The sequence below is a fragment of the Aquarana catesbeiana genome, linkage group LG02 (assembly GCF_042186555.1).
Source record: "Aquarana catesbeiana isolate 2022-GZ linkage group LG02, ASM4218655v1, whole genome shotgun sequence".
NCBI classification, from domain to species: Eukaryota; Metazoa; Chordata; class Amphibia; order Anura; family Ranidae; genus Aquarana; species Aquarana catesbeiana.
Genome location: NC_133325.1, coordinates 754,246,211 through 754,262,883, shown reverse-complemented (window position 1 = coordinate 754,262,883; position 16,673 = coordinate 754,246,211). Strand labels below are relative to the sequence as shown.

At 44.2% G+C, this 16,673-nt stretch overlaps 1 protein-coding gene across 1 annotated transcript in view; it reads left to right on the top strand.

Annotated features, from left to right (window-relative positions):
* PATL2 (PAT1 homolog 2) overlaps positions 1-16,673 on the top strand; it is a 73,166-nt gene that overhangs the window by 19,131 nt on the left and 37,362 nt on the right. Inside the window, exons 6-8 of the mRNA XM_073617169.1 lie at positions 1,002-1,169; positions 3,192-3,278; positions 14,985-15,154. Of these exons, the coding sequence (XP_073473270.1) occupies positions 1,002-1,169; positions 3,192-3,278; positions 14,985-15,154 (425 nt within the window). The remainder of the gene's footprint in view (positions 1-1,001; positions 1,170-3,191; positions 3,279-14,984; positions 15,155-16,673) is intronic.

Below are 16,673 nucleotides of genomic sequence, written 5' to 3'. Positions count from 1 at the left end.
TTGTTCGACTGGTATGTGCAGGAGAAGATTTACATCCAGTATTTAGATGCACTAGTATACAAAGAGGGGCAGTAAAGGTGCTAATTTATATATATATATATATATATATATATATATATATATATATATATATATATATATATATATATATATATATATATATATATATATATAGCACCTTTACTGCTCCTCTTTGTATACTAGTGCATCTAAATATATATAATTTTTTTTTTTTTTTTTTTTTTTTTACAATTCATTTATCAGGTTTAAAGCATAGTTGTTTCATTCCACAATAACAGACTGAATATTGCATATTCCGTACTACAGCAGATGCAATAATCGCAACGTTTTGCCAATGATTACTTTTCTTCAGTATACAGTAGTTTGCTACATTAACTCCTGGACGACTTTTAATTGATGAAAATCGTCTGTATCTATATCAAAGTTTGTAACTAGAGTTTTGATGACCAGAGTTCAGCCGATTAGATTAACATAGGAAAAACAAAAGGTCCAAGAATAGAGACCATAGCTATATTAATTGTAAGGTAGGCCTTTGGTGTTTATATTGCTGATCATGATGAATGCAATCTCACACCATTTATTGACAATTTTTGAACGGCTGTATACAACATTCACCCAAGGTTCACACATTTTTCTAATTGGTTTTAATTCAGGGAATGTGTAAATCCTGGGTGAAAATCATGTGTAAGGAAAAAATGTATAAATGGTCCCCTTAAGTTTTTTTTTTTTGCTAAGTTTTTTTCACATGTATCGCTACAGCAAACCTGTCCTGATCAAAATGCAGAGGCTTCAATTGCAAACTTCTTTCTGAAAATGCCAACTGCACAGCTATTGTGCAGATCAGGACCTCTCTACTAAAACCATGCAAATCAAGAAAGGCAGAGAAGTTGTAATTATCTGCATACATTTTCAGGCAAGGGTTCAGAAATGGCAGCCTTCATGGTTCTCTCCTTTAACAAAAGTTGTCTTGTGCCACATAGGATAAGGCCATCCTGAGAGTAATGGACAAGGCACCATATTTGCCACCAGCCAACCTGGAGTTCCTGGGCTCGCCCATGCATCGTAGGTACATGTGTGCACAAAGGCTGAAGGGTCCAGAGATGGGTAGATTGTCCCCCAAGCCATTTCAACAGCGGTTTCCTAGGCAGGTAAAAGATTTTGAAATATTATCGCACTATACCCTAAGCTCCACTCTTTTTTGTTAAGATCTGATTGCACCTGAAATTGCTTAGACTGTGTACATATCTACTACTGGATACATTTTGTGCAGTTTAGGTATACTGTGGATGCTGTTCACTTTAGATGTGTTTTTTACATGCATTAACACTGGACATTATAATGACACATTTTCCTGAAATGGTGTCAAAGGAGCAGCAAGCAGAGCTTTTTCAAGCACCGCACCAAAAATGTTCAGATATCAAAAGGCCCTTACTCTTGGTCTGATTAGGACGTTCTTACTGCTTTCATATTGGCATACACTAGATTACTAAAAGTATTGGAACACCTGCCTTTACACTCTCGTGAACTTTAATGGCATCCTAGTCTTAGTCTGTAGGGTTCAATATTGAGTTGGCCCACCCTTTGCAGCTATAACAGCTTCAACTCTTCTGGGAAGGCTGTCCACAAGGTTTAGGAGTGTCTGTGGAAATGTTTAACTGTTCTTCCAGGAGCACATTTGTGAGGTCAGGCACTGAAGTAGACGAGAAGGCCTGGCTCACAGTTTCCACTTCACGCCATCCCAAAAGTGTTCTATCTTGTTTAGGTCAGGACTCTGTGCAGGCCAGTCAAGTTCCTTCACCCCAAACTCGCCCATCCATGTCTTTTATGGGCCTTGCTTGGTGCACTAGTCCAAATCATTTGGTGGAGGGGGGATTATGGTGTGGGGTTGTTTTTCAGGGGTTGAGCTTGGCCCCTTAGTTCCAGTACAGGTAACTTTTAAGGCGTCGGCATACCAAGAAATGTTGGACAATTTCATGCTCCGAACTTTGTGACAATAGTTTGGGGAAGGCCCCTTCCTGTTCGAACATGACTACGCACCAGTGCACAAAGCAAGGTCCATAAAGACATGGATGAGCGAGTTTGTTGTGAAGGAGCTTAACTAGTCTGCACAGAGCCCTGACCTCAACCCGATAGAAAACCTTAAGTATGAATTAGAGCGGAGACTGCAAGCCAGGCCTTGTCGACATCAGTGCCTGACCTAAGAAATGCTCTTCTGGAAGAATGGTCAAACATTCCCATAGACACACTCCTAAACCTTGTGGACAGCCTTTCCAGAAGAGTTGAAGTGGTTAAAGCTGCAAAGGGTGGGCCATCTCATTATTGAACCCTATGGACTGGGATGCCAATAAAGTTCATGTGCGTGTAAAGGCAGGCATCCCTATACTTTTGGCTTTAAAGTGTCTAGTGACTACTAAGGCTAAACTACACACATACCTCGATGTAGTCATAGCTCCCAAGAGTCTCTCATTTGCAGGGACTGTTACTCTTTTGAAACCAAATCCCTCTGTCCCTCATGCAGTTTGTTAAACCTCTTTTTGGGACATATCTATCCAAAAGGTATGTTGCGATCAAGTGTTGTGCTGCACTTCGTTTTATCCAACCTCTCTTACTGCATTTGTTTCCTTGAAAAGCTAATAAAATTAGGCAGCTTAAAAAAGCACTTGTGTGGTTCAGCCAATCCTCCTTCCCCCCTTTTTTTTTTTTTTTTTTTTTTTTTTTTTCTGCTTATTAGATCTTTGTGGTCTGTGTAACCGGGTCTGTGGTAAGGGCATGTCCTTTGTCTACATACTGTATGCTAGGTGTCCCTCCTTACTATTTTTTAGACTGTTGGAATTAGGGATGTGGTCGTCTACTTCCAAAAAAAGCCAATGGTTTAACACAACACTCCCTTATAAACCAAATCTGTTGTGGAATTTTAGGGCTAAAGTGTAAATCCATAGCAAGGAAGTCTAGTGGTTGGCACTGGTGTCTTCCGGTGCTGGGCTCCTGGAATTCAACACCAGGATGAAGACTGCACGTGTAGCGGAGAAACCTGCAATAATTATTAAATTTACTGTATTGTTGAACATACACACTCTGCTTATATTTAAAATATTTCGCTGTTTGTATAATGCGATTTGTTGGTTTAGCAATCCTATTTTCCCGAGTAAACTTACTAGACTTGGTTCCAGCAGTCTCCACTGGTGCCCCGCAGCATGCGCCCACCTTTTCCATTCACATCTCCAAGAAGAGCGGTTCCATCATTTACCCCCAATCAGGTAGGTTATGTGGCTTATACTTTACTGCTGTGCTTGGTAATGTGTGAACTGTTCTTTGCTCATTGAGATTCCCTGGATCAGGTTGATCTTTACAACTTTGGTTACACTGATCTAGCATCAAATTTACAGATAGAGATGACCCTTTGCTTTTAACAGGCCATTGGCACACTATTTCTCCCACTGAAAAAAAAAAAAGACTATGCTCCCTCTGACACCAAAGATGGGGCATAATTCCTCCTACTAATACCAATGCTGGTATTAGTGGGAGGAATCATCCCACTATCATTAATTGAGCACTGTCTACTTTCTCACAATGATGGGGCTCTATTCCTCCTCTTCCTGCCCACAGGCATCATGTAATTTTTTTTTTACTCCCACTGATCACCAAGCCTGAGGCATTGTTTACTCCCACTGGCCACAGTTCATTCATGCAGTGTTATGTGAATGGGATACTACAAGTACTGACCCCCCTTTGTGGCTGTCGGCTTGTGGTTCTCAATGAACTAACTGGGAGCTGTTGAACGCTCTAGGTACTTTATTGTCTCTTCCTGTCAGTATGCATCTCTCTGCCCTTGCGCGGTACCAGCAGAAAGGTACTAACAAACCTGCAGGAGTCCTACATGACACCCTCAATCTGCTGTTTTAGACATGTGCAGTTCGTTTCGTTCCCGAATAAACATTAGGACAAACTTTTTCATTATTCAGAGCTTCGGATATATCTGAATATCTGAATTACAGATTAAACAACGTTTACCGAGTGCTCCAACTAACAAAATTAAATTTTATTAATTTCTGAAATTCGACTATAAAAAAAAAAAAAAAAAAAAAAAATTAAAGTTTTCGATTCGGCCACTTAAAAATGTATCGATTTCGAAATGCAAAAGCTGTAAATGAATTGTAATGAAGTCCGAATACGAATTTTAATGAAATGACTAGTCTAAACTAAACAAATTTTTTTTTTTTTTGTCCTACACATGTATACTGCTGATCACGGGTGCAATGGTTTCCAGATAAAAAACTATCCTGCTGCTCCAGGTGAATCGGCAATGATAGTGTCTGGAATAAAGCTGGTGTATGGGGGTGCACACCCTGTCACTGCTGCAGGTATACATGTAGAGAGAGATTTGAACAGCTGCACACCCATACAATGCAAAAAAAAGCTTTTTTTTTTTTTTTTTTTTTTTTTTAATTGGATCATAAAAAACAGGCACAACAAACTTGACGCGTTTCACACGCTCGTATGTGCTTTGTCAAAAAATTATAATGGACGCAACCTTTAGCTCTTATCAGCTCTATCATCTCTTATATCTCTATCATCTCTTTCATCTCTATCATCTATCTCTATCATCTCTATGTGTAGCTAAAGAGGCGGTGAAGTAAGATAACTCCAATCAGCTGCTCCCACTTGAACGTAAAGAGAGCCAAAAAAGAAGAAAACTAAAAGACAATAGCAAAAATATATATATTTCAAGATATTAAATCAAAAAAGGGGGTCTGTGTCCTACCGAAAGCAGAACCATACGCATATACTCCACAAAAATATATACAATTATGCATATAAAAATTTTGTTGTTCTGCCAAAATCTAAATAAAAACAAGTAGAAGTGAAAACCAAGTTCTTTGTCTCACTTCTAGGAACCTACACACCATTGAAACAATGGTTAGTAAAGACTGTGCCTGCTACATTTTCAGTATAGCAAAAAATGTATGTATACACATGTAGCACACTGATGTTTAGGCGGGGTGGCTATTAAATGTATCTAAGATAGTTGTCTTGGTCAATTGATAGGTCAATTGATTTCACCCTAATTCTGGAATTGCTGCACTTCACTCTTTTGTCACTAGATAGCCGGGTATCTGGTGGCATTAAATAAGACAAGGGCATTGAAGTACAGATTAGGAATGAGTGGGGTGTGTCAGCCCATTGGAAGGGATTTTCTTGGGTCCCTTGACCTGCTGGAAGAGCCTATTTGAGTGAGGTCAGGTGATCGTGGTTCTGTGCCACCTGGACGGCTGGCTGGGTGGACGTGTTGTATTGCCCCAGGCTGCTAGGCCAGAGACCTGAGGCCTATCCCAGGGATATCTGGCTGCTAGGCTGTCTGAGGGCCAATCTAGAAGAGAGCAGCGAAGGGTTGGGATTGTGGCTTGCAGTCCAACCAAAAGTAACGGTTCTACCCGCCATAGAACCAGCTGTGGTCTGAGTTAGAGGGGAAGCTTTCGCCACTTGGGGACCATCCACCTTGTTACCGGGGACCACTGTGAGTAGCTGAAGCAAGTACCAGATTAGTTTTCTCACCAACCTAGGATGGTGAAGAATTGGGAAACTTCAGCAAATGTCAAGCCAGGGACCCAGGCAGTGGAGGTGACCCGTGCAGAGCATTGTGTGCCACGCCAGGGACGAAGCAGGCCAGCGGGGTGACTCTTGAGTATCTGAGTGCCAAGGCAGGGACATGGGGGTGATACTTGAGGAAGATACTGAGTGAGGAGATTTGAAGAGCTCAGGAGATCCAGTGGCAGTGGATCAACAGGTCTAAGTGATAGACTGGGAGCTCAGTTGTGTGAATATCTACCATAGGAGATTGTAGAAGTGAAGTTCATTACAACCTTTTGTGAGAAATTGTTGCCATAGGAGACAGCGTTCCTACTCATGCAGATGTGGTGTTTGGCTGGATGCCTTTCCCTGCATGGCTGTGTGCCTATAGAAGTCTGCTAATTAACATTGCATCTACTTAAGGGTGTCCTAGCCCCAACCCTTTTTCCCACTGTTCTTTTCAAGAAACAATAAATGTCTTTGCATTCAAGAAGTGTCTGGCGCCCATTAATCCACTTTGTATTACACCCACCATGCCTTGTAAGCCATTCTACACAGAAAGATATCGGCTGTCCCTGACTCTGGAGGTCACCATTAGGCCTCTGGGGACCTGAGACCTCGCTATGCGCATAAACAAAATCCCCCATATTGGATAAAGAAAGATTGATCTAATTTATTTTATACGGTATTTAGTAAATATTTTATTATATCTTTTCATGTGACAACACTGAAGAAATGGCACTTGCTACAATGTAGTGAGTGTACAGCTTGTATAACAGTGTAAATTTGCTGTCCTCTCAAAATAACTCAACACAGTCATTGATGTCTAAACCGCTGGCAACAAAAGTGAGTACACCCTTAAGTGAAAATGTCCAAATTGGGCCCAAAGGGTGAATATTGTGTGGTCACCTTTTATTTTCCAGCACTGCCTTAACCCTCCTGGGCATGTAGTTCACCAGAGCTTCGCAGGTTGCCACTGGAGTCCTCTTCCACTCCTCTGAGGACATCACAGAGCTGGTAGATGTTAGAGACCTTGCGCTCCTCCACCTTCCGTTTTGAGGATGCCCCACAGATGCTCAATAGGGTTTAGGTCTGGAGACATGCTTGGCCAGTCCATCACCTTTACCCTCAGCTTCTTTAGCAAGGCAGTGGTTATCTTGGAGGTGTGCTTGGGGTCGTTATGTTGGAATACTGCCCTTTGGCCCAGTCTCCACAGGGAGGAGATCAGAATGTCACAGTATATGTTGGCATTCCTGTTTCCCTCAATGAACTGTAGATTCATCCAGTGCCGGCAGTACTCATGCAGCCCCAGACCATGACACTCCCACCACTATGCTTGACTGTAGGCAAGACACACTTGTCTTTGTACTCCTCAGCTGGTTGCTGCCACACAAGCTTGACACCATCTCAACCAAATAAGTTTATCTTGGTCTCATAAGACCACACGACATGGTTCCAGTAATCCCATGTCCTTAGTCTGCTTGTCTTCAGCAAACTGTTTGTGAGCTTTCCTGTGCAAGAAGAGGCTTCCTTCTGGGACGACAGCCTTGCAGACCAAGTTGATGCAGTGTGCAGCATATGGTCTGAGCACTAACAGGTTGACCCCCCCCCCCCCCCCTTCAACCTCTGCAGCAATGCTGGCAGCACTCGTGCGTCTATTTCCCAAAGTCAATCTCTGGATATGATGCTGAGCACGTGCACTTAACTTCTTTAATCGACCATGGCAAGGCCTGTTCTGAGTGGAACCTGTCCTGTTAAACCGCTGTATGGTCTTGGCGACTATGCTGTAGCTCAGTTTCAGGGTCTTGGCAATCTTCTAATAGCCTAGGCCATTTTTATGTAGAGCAACAATTCTTTTTTTTTTTTTTTTTTCTCTAGTCATCTTCCAGGACGGCACACCTGAGATGAGAGGCTCCTCCCTACAGGAAACACAATCAATCGACAGCTGTTTTAAGTCCCCACCCTTCCCCTTGATCCTCAGTTTTTGATTGTGTTCTCCCTACACAGCGAAACCGTTTGTTTTTTTTCAAATGACCCGAAGCCTGGCGCTGGTGGTCCCCCCCTGGGAGCCGGACCAAATGCCTGGGGAAGGCCTATGGCCACATCACCCTGAAAGTGAAAGAGGGCGCCGCCTGCCCGATCTCGTAGGATCTCGGAGGCAAAGCAGGGATCGGGCCTGGTTAGTACCTGATGGGCCTCTGGGTCTGGCCGGATATAATTATCCTTCCTGGGGGGTTCCCCTATCCTTTCCTCAGGGGGGGCAGCAGAAACTGGAAGAGCCCCCCTGAGAGCTGAAGGCCCCTGGGTACAGTGGTGTCCCCAGAACTTCAGGGGCCTTTTTCCTGTCTCCCCCCCTTACCTGTCCGGGCGTCCGTTCAGACAGGGGTGCTGGCTGTCAGTTCTTTCCAGGGCCCCCGACTCCTGGGCCCCTGGTAGCCCGCGTGGGCTGCTGGGGAGGGCGCCGCTTGAACGACCCGCGTTCTTACCCAGGAGGGAAGGCTGAGAGTCAGCAGGAGCAGGCGCCCACATCCTCCTTTCAAGGAGGCACCAGTTCACTACGGTGGATGTCTGCCTAAACCACCTCCAGAATGGAATGAGGAACGTACGGCATTGCCCCCCCCCCAGGTGTATATACTGACTGGCAGGACACAGCCTAACCTTGCAGCTCCCTATGGGGACAGTAGTTGGGGGGGGGGGGCACTTTGGCGGCTATCCTCCTTGCGTGTGGACCATAAGGATGGAAAAGCAAGCCCGGTGGCTGTGGAAAAAGGGGAAGACTACAACGGTGAGTACTTTCCTTTACCTTGGGAATTTAGCTGCAAAATCCCCAATCCCAGCCTGATGGTTTCTGGGCATTTGAGATAATCTCCCCTGGGGTCTAGATTCAAATAGCCCAGAAGCTTCTGCTAAAAACACCAGCTACAGCTCCCTCTTACAGCAGAGATGCTGTATGGTGGACAAGTGGTGCAGAGGAGCGAGTGTGCCTAAACCACCTCAGATGGGAAAGAGGTAGGTAAGGCATTTCTTCCCCTTCCCCCTGTATTTACTAAGTGGTGCAGTGCAGGACCTGGGGTCTGCATAACAAAATAGCCCCGAAGCTACTGCTAATACCACCAGCCACAGCTCCCTCTTACAGCAGAGACACTATGGTTATCACAACAGTAGGTTTCCAACACTCTCCCTACATGTCCGGTTGTGGGACATTAGTAGGGATGAATAGAGCGAAGGGGGGGAGGACCTGGTAGATACAAAGAGTTCCTTACAGGCCAGGTATACCACTGAACAATTTACGGATTGTGCAATGGTTGAAGGATTCAGGAGTAAGTTCTCCTGGTCAGCAGGTGCACTAGGTTATATGGCCCTATTAGCCCAGCTGCTAGGAATCTGAAGCCATAAGCCCCAACCTCCCACTCCACCTTTACATTGTGGTTATATTGAAGTGCAGGAGGTAAGAAAAACCTTTTTGTTGGTTTGGGCTGCAGTCAACTCAGTGACAGATCTAAAGGCGATTTACCATAAATCACTTCCTATATCCTTTAAGGATTTTCTGTGCAAACATATGCAAGAGCTAGATAGATACATGATTGCTTGTTTAAGGCCTGCAGGTGGCTATTTTCCTCCAGGCTAAATTGGTGATCACCTTTTCTAGAGGCTGTCCTAAATTGGTCTCTAGGGCGGGGCTCATTGAGACTTTAGTTTCTGATCAGCCCCACCTGTGTGTGAGCTGACCAGCATTTGCTCAGTCTACGGAGGTAAGGTAGGACAACAGCTACTATAGTAAGGTGTCTAACCATTTTTAGAATTTGTTCCTTCACTGGGGGGTGAAGTGTTAGTATCTACAGCCCAGGCTATGCCTAGGGATCAAATTGCTCTGTTTGGTTATTGCATAAAGGGATTCACCAGTAGACCTCAGTAGTGAAGGTTTGTCCTTGCTGGGATATTTTGTGGCACAGCAGAAATACACATTGAGATTTGTGACATCTCTGCTCATAAGCGGTATAGTGCTGTACATCAGAAATGCACTGCACTGAAGCTTTGTTGTTGTCTGTTATATCCTAAAGGTACTGCCTTATTTGGCTACAGATCAGAAAAATACAACAGGGAAGGTGGTCTGTACTTTCTGGTCTTGTGACGCATGGCGGAAATGCACATCATTGAGTTTTATGACATCTCTGCTCATATTTGTTATATTGTTGCACATCAGATATATACAAGATTGAAGGTTGTCTGTCCCTTTATGTCTTACATTTACTGCCTTATTGGCTGCATATCAGAAGGGACACAGCAGTGGGGTTGCTTGTCCTTTTCTGATTTGTTTTTACTGCCTCAGCAGGGAGACACATTGAGGATGGTGGCGTATCTGCTCAGTATTGGTATATTACTACACATCAGACATACACAAAGATTGAAGATTGTTTGTGTCCTGTATGTTCTATATTTACTGCCTTATCGGCTGCATATCAGAAAGGCACAGCAGTGAGGGGTGTCTTTTCTGTTTCTCATTGTTCTACCTTGCTGCTTCTTAAGGATACACAGCAGGGGGTTGTTGGCTGCACGCCTCCAGGGAGATACAGCATTGGGGACCCCTCGCTTGTTCAACCTGAAAATTGCAAGTTACCTGCGACCTGTGTAATCTTGAGGTCTGTGGATCCAGAAAGCAGGGTCTGCTTGGTGGCGCCGCGACCTGGAGTTGCACAGACACAATTGGTTCCCATTGGAAGCCATAGTGTATGACTTTTCTCTTGCGTTTTTGCGGTTGCAGGTTGGGTCGCACAGGTGTGGGAGCCCTAAGTTTCCCTTCTGGTTGAGGTTTTGCTACACACAAGAATAGACATCATGGAGTTTATTGCCTTACTTTGCAATACACCAGAAAGATCGCAGCTAGAAAGGCTGTCTGTTTTTATGTGGCTGCACAGCAGAAATACTCAACATTGAAGCTTGTTGGTGCTTTCTGTTTCAGATTCCCTTACCTTACTGCACTTCGGAAAAACACAATGCTGCAGGTTGCTTGGGTTCTTTCCATGTTGGTTCTATGTGACTGCACTACAGAACTGCATAACAGAAAAGATATTGTCTTGTTATGTTGGTTTAGCTAGCCAGTACCATATTGATCTTATAACTGTATTTGGTGGTTCATCAGAAATACGCAACATAGAAGTTTGGGTCTTTCTGTCTTATATTTATTGCCCTGTTTTGCTGTACATCAGTAAAACTCCACCGTAAACAGGACTCCCGTCCTTTATGTGGATGTGTGTGTGTGTGTGTGTATATGTATGTGTGTATATGTATATGTGTATATATATATATATATATATATATATATATATATATATATATATATATATATATATATATATATATATATATATATATATATATAATATTCTCTATCAGTTATGACCTAGCTAGCTGCACTTCAGAAACACGCAGCATTTAGGGTCGGTTCACACTAAGGCAGCACGACTTACAGCGCGACTGCCTCAGGCGACCCAGGACACCACTCAGCGGCGACTTGCGAAACTACTTCTGTATGGAAGTCAATGCAAGTTGCCCCCAAAGTCGTACAGGAACCTTTTTTCTAAGCCGGAGCGACTTGCATCGCGCCGATTTAGAACGGCTCCATTGCACAGAACAGGACGCTACTTGTCAGGTGACTAGGTCGCCTGACAAGTCGTCCCAGTGTGAACCAAGACTGAGGGTTTGCGTGTGTCTTAATGTTTTTACAGATTGGCTGCACATCAGAAAACCAGACTGTGAGGACTGTTTGTCTACATTGAAGTTCAGATTTGGGTCTCTCCCATATTTGATATGTTGGTTTAGCTAGCCACACTCAGATACACATTATTGTCTATGCTTGTGTCCTTTTTGTCTAAATCTATTGTGCTGGGTCCACAATCTATGATCTTTTTTAATTTGTGATATTAATAATGCATGTATCACCTTTTGTATTTCAGCCCTCTTTTCCGTGGAGGGGCCTGGAGTTCTGGCGGCAGACGTCACATGTCAGAAAGCCTCAGCCCCATACATTCAGGAATGCTGGAACCATTTCCTAGGGTTGAAGCCCAGTAGGGTTATAGGACACTGGAGGAAGGCGATAAAGAATCACCCTGCTTAGTAAGAACTTGGGAAGTTCTGTTCAGAGGAGTATTATGACCTGAAGATGAAGTATAAAGATGTCCACCCGACCAAATTGGTTACGGCTCGGTGCATGGCCTTCATCTCACCCTTCTAGCAGAACTAGATGTAGCAGTATAAGTGTTATACTCCTGCTATGAGCTTTATTCTCCTGAAGTAGGCACTTTGGCGTAAGTAAAGCCACAGAGTGGGCATGCCTTAAACCCAGGGATCAAGCCTCGGTTAATCTATTACCCTTAAGTAGGCTTCCCTTTAGTCTTGGCTGATGTAAAGATAAAAATGAACAAGAAAGGTTGTCTGTTAGGGGCCCACCTTTTTTTGCAGTTTTAATTCCCTGAACAGGGTAGTGTTAGACAGGCCCTCTTAGTGATCAATTAGTGTCCTTGTCTTACAACACAGGTCTCTGATTAACCTTTAAGGGTTCTAAGCACCTACAGGCACAATAGGCCAGGGTTGTTAGATGTGTGAGACAGGCAACATTGATAACCTACAAGTTTAACATGTTTTCTGATTCCATCTTTAAGAGCCCACTCCACCTAGGTCCTGCATCCGAAGCAGAGAAGGCAGGGACATCGGAGTAGACATGCAGACCAGCTGCATGATCCAGCTATAATACCTTCATCAAGCATATGGAGTGGAGGTAAAACTCACTGCAGAACCAAGGTTCGCCAAGAGGGTCTTGCAGTGGTCCCACCCTAAGGTAGGCCTGAGGTACTTGATTATCCTCTCAGGTGTGCCGTCCTGGAAGATGACTAGAGAAAATTGACAGTTACTTACCGATAACTGTTTTTCTAGGATATCTTCCAGGACGGCAGGCCTACTTCCCGCCCGTTGGAGGAGGGAAAATGGTAGAACACTAGAAGGTGAGTACCTATGAGGAATGATTTCCCTTGTGAACCAGGTTCAGGAGTTACTTCTCTACAAACTGAGGATCAAGGGGAAGGGTGGGGACTTAAAACAGCTGTCGATTGATTGTGTTTCCTGTAGGGAGGAGCCTCTCATCTCAGGTGTGCCGTCCTGGAAGATATCCTAGAAAAACAGTTATCGGTAAGTAACTGTCAATTTTTTTTTTTTTCATTTCCTCAGAGTTCTTTGCCATGAGTTGTCATGTTGACCTTCTAGTGAACAGTGTGAGAAGGTGATAACACCAAATTTAACACACCTGCTCCCCATTCACACCTGAGACCTTGTAACACCGAGTCACATGACATTGGGGAGGGAAAATTGATAATTTGGGCCCAATTTGGATATCTTCACTTAGGGTTGTACTCACTTTTGTTGCCAGCGGTTTAGGACATTAATGGCTGTGTGAGTTATTTTGAGGGGACTTTATATAAGCTGTACACTCCAGTGGCGGAAGTATAGGGGTCGCTATGGCGACGGGGGCCCTTGAGGGCCCCCCTGTTTATCTTGATAGGAGGAGCAGCTTAGATCGATCTCCCCATCGTCAGCCGAGCTGTAATCGGCACTGCGCGGGGAGCTTGTCACACTGATTGTCAGTGTGTGCTGTGCTCTTTGTCTCCCCCTACAGTGCAGTACCCGGCAGGAAGAGGTAAGGAAAAGCACTGCCGTTTTTGAAAAGGCTATCTGTATGTGTGTATTTATGCGTGTTCATGTGTGTGTATTTATATATGTATATGTGTTTGTGTGTATATACAGTATATATGTGTGTGTTTATCTGTGTGTGTGTGTGTGTTAGTGGCGGCCCGTGCATTAAGGGCGCACGGGTGCCGCCCTCTCTCTCCAGCCACCCCTCTATCACCAATAGATTCATGCATTGGGGGGGGGGGGGGGGGGTTTGAAGCACCGGTTTAGAGCCATAGGCTCTAATAGGCATCAAAAAAGGTGACCTCACAGGTCACTCAGCTGTGTTAGAAAAGCGAATGACTATGCGCTTTTCTAACACTAAACTGCCTCTCCGCCAATCAGGTGCTTGGGTCTGTTACCCGTCACCTGATTGGCTGAAATGACAGGCACCGCTATTGGACACCTATCAGGAGGGGAGGACGGGAGATGAGGACAGCAGGAGATGCATAGAGGACCCCGCTCGTCGCAGTCACTCGCTACCCCACCAAGACAGGGTAAGTGCCGGTGAGCGGTTGGGGGGCACACTGGCAGCATTTGATGGGCACACTGGCAGCGTTTGATGGGCACACTGGCAGCGTTTGATGGGCACAGTGGCAGCGTTTGATGGGCACAGTGGCAGCGTTTGATGGGCACAGTGGCAGCATTAAATGGGCACAGTGGCAGCATTAAATGGGCACAGTGGCAGCATTAAATGGGCACAGTGGCAGCGAATGATGCCACAGTGGCTGCAATTGATGATTTTTTTTTTTCAAGAAATGTTTGCGCCCCCCAAAAAATTTTGAGCACCAGCCGCCACTGTTTAGATGTATGTATGCACATTTTATGTATGCACGTTTAATCCTGACGCCCTATATGTGTACAATCAGGACTGATTTTTTTTTTTTTCTTGCTCATTCAAAGTACCAGCAACAAAATGCTGTTCCTCTGAAAAGCGATCCATGCTCAGATCACTTTTCAGAGGCATTTGACAGCCGGTAAAGAGGCAATATGTTGCCTCCTGACTACCTGTTTTAACCCCTTAAAGTGATTGTAAAGTTTTTTTTTTTTTTTTTAAATAACAAACATGTCATACCTTCATTGTACAGTTAGTTTTGCACAGAGTGGCCTCGAACACCGACTTCTGGGGTCCCTTGGCAGCTCTCGCGGCTCCTCCTCTTATCAGACATCCCCCTAGGAAAAGCGCTGTCCAGGGGTCAGGGGGGCCTGTCATTTCTTGCATCGGGGCCCTGAAGGTTTTAGTTGCGCCACTGGTACACTCTCTACTTTACATTGTAGCAAAGTGTAATTTCTTCAGTGTTGTCACATGAAAAGATATAATAATTTTTTTACAAACATGTGAGGGGTGTACTCACTTTTGTGAGATACTGTATCTATGTGCTTTGGGGTGCACACCCTAATGCAATAGGCTTCGCACACCTTTGCTGGTCACTGACTCAGTTGTGAAGACAGCCAGACTACTAGTACATTGTGTATAGCTGGTATCCTTTTTAAGCTTTTCTGGAGCAGATGGGTCACACGATATGGTGCATTGGTAGTAGTGGTGACCTCACATGGTGAGCAAGAGAGGTCTTGCACTACGATACCAATGCCTGTGCGGTGATTGTGTATGATGGCAGATGTAAAGGAAATGATTACAATTTTTGGTTTTGTGGACTTTTTTTTTTTTTCTTTAGTCTCCAGGTTTTATGTCCCAGACTCCCTTCAGGCCAATGTCTCCTAACATCAGCACCCCTCTGAGACCCATGACCCCAAAGATGGTCAGGATGCAGTTTGGTCCAATGTCTCCAAGTCCCAGCATGTCTCCATTCTTTAGCCCCCTAGGCAACACACTCCAGAGGTTTAAGTAAGTTTTCAATCCTTTGTAAGTATCCAGACAGTAACAAATCTTTAGCTATGTTACAGATTTAGACGTTGTGGAAAAAGGCAGCGAAAAAGTATTAATGCTAGACTTATGTGGGTGTTTCTAGGTGTAGGTGGGGCCATCATTTCAACATTTGGTTATGGGCTCTACTGTAGTCAATATAGAAAATTATAAATTAAATATTTTCCTTTTTCATGGTTTCCTAAGCTGGATGATTGCTCCTGCCTGTTTCTGGAAGAAATGGTCAATCGTTCAGTTATGAATATTACACCTCAGTAAATCCCTGGAAGTGGTGTCCAGAAGGTGGCTGGGGAGGTGACAAATTGTTTGGAAGACCTGGGCAGTATTAGGAGTTCCACTTTTCATGGGGCTGCTGCCCTGGCTGGAAGGCAGCTAGTGTGAGAGAAAAGTTACATTGAGGGTCTGGAGTAGATTACTAAATGCATTTGTTGGAATAATTTGCTTTGGTAGTCCTGGTCTGGAGAAGGGTATTTGTCTCCTTCACTGAAGAGTGTCGTGCGTGTGGAAGCTGGTTGGCAGACGGCTCCTGGGACAATGTGAGTAAGACATGAGTTTGGAATTCTTGTAAGCCTACCGCTAAAGGATTAGTCCTAGATTTATTTTTTTATTTTTTTTTTATTTTGGAGTATCTTGCACTTTTTACTTTTTTTTTTTTTTCCCTTTTTCAAGTGTTCTGCAAAAAAAAAAGCCGGCAAGAAGACATCCCTTAGACCCGGGTTTTTCAGCTCCAGTCCTCAAGGCGCCCCAACAGGTCATGTTTTCAGGATTTCCCTCAGATGAAACGGCTGTGGTAATTACTAAGGCAGTAAAACTGATCAAATCACCTGTGCAAAATAATTGAGAGCCTGAAAACATGACCTGTTGGGGCGCCTTGAGGACTGGATTTGAGAAACCCTGCCTTAGACCAATGGTTCTCAACTCCTGTCCGCAGGCCCCAATAACAGGCCAGGTTTGCAAGATAACTGAAATATATCACAGGTGGTATCATTTGCTGCTCATTGATTGCAGTATTCTAGTCTGCATCTCCCCAGAATAATACTTAAAATCTGGCCTGTTAGTGGGTTGTGAGTACAGGAGTTGAGAACCACTGCCTTAGACCAAGCCTGTGTGTCATTGTACTTGGAACTGGGGCAGGTAGCCTCTGTACTGGTAAGGGAGACCTTGGCATCTTTTCGGTAGCCCCGCCGGGGATGAGAAATAAAACTAGAAGGTTAGAATGTCTCAGCTTAATTCACTTTTGAAATGCTTGTTGTACAGTTGACCTGATTTTTGCAACCAGCCAAATTATTACCACACTGGCCAGTTGGCAAGACTGTTTCGTATAGCTTTGTGGTTCCCTGTACCACTTGAGTACTTGTATGTTTAGTAGACTACAAATGAGCATTAGAACATTGGTAAAGCTTTCTTGTTTTCTGCCTACTTACATAATCCTAAGAATAAATGGGGGGGGTTGGGACTTTGAATGATATGTGTGATGCAC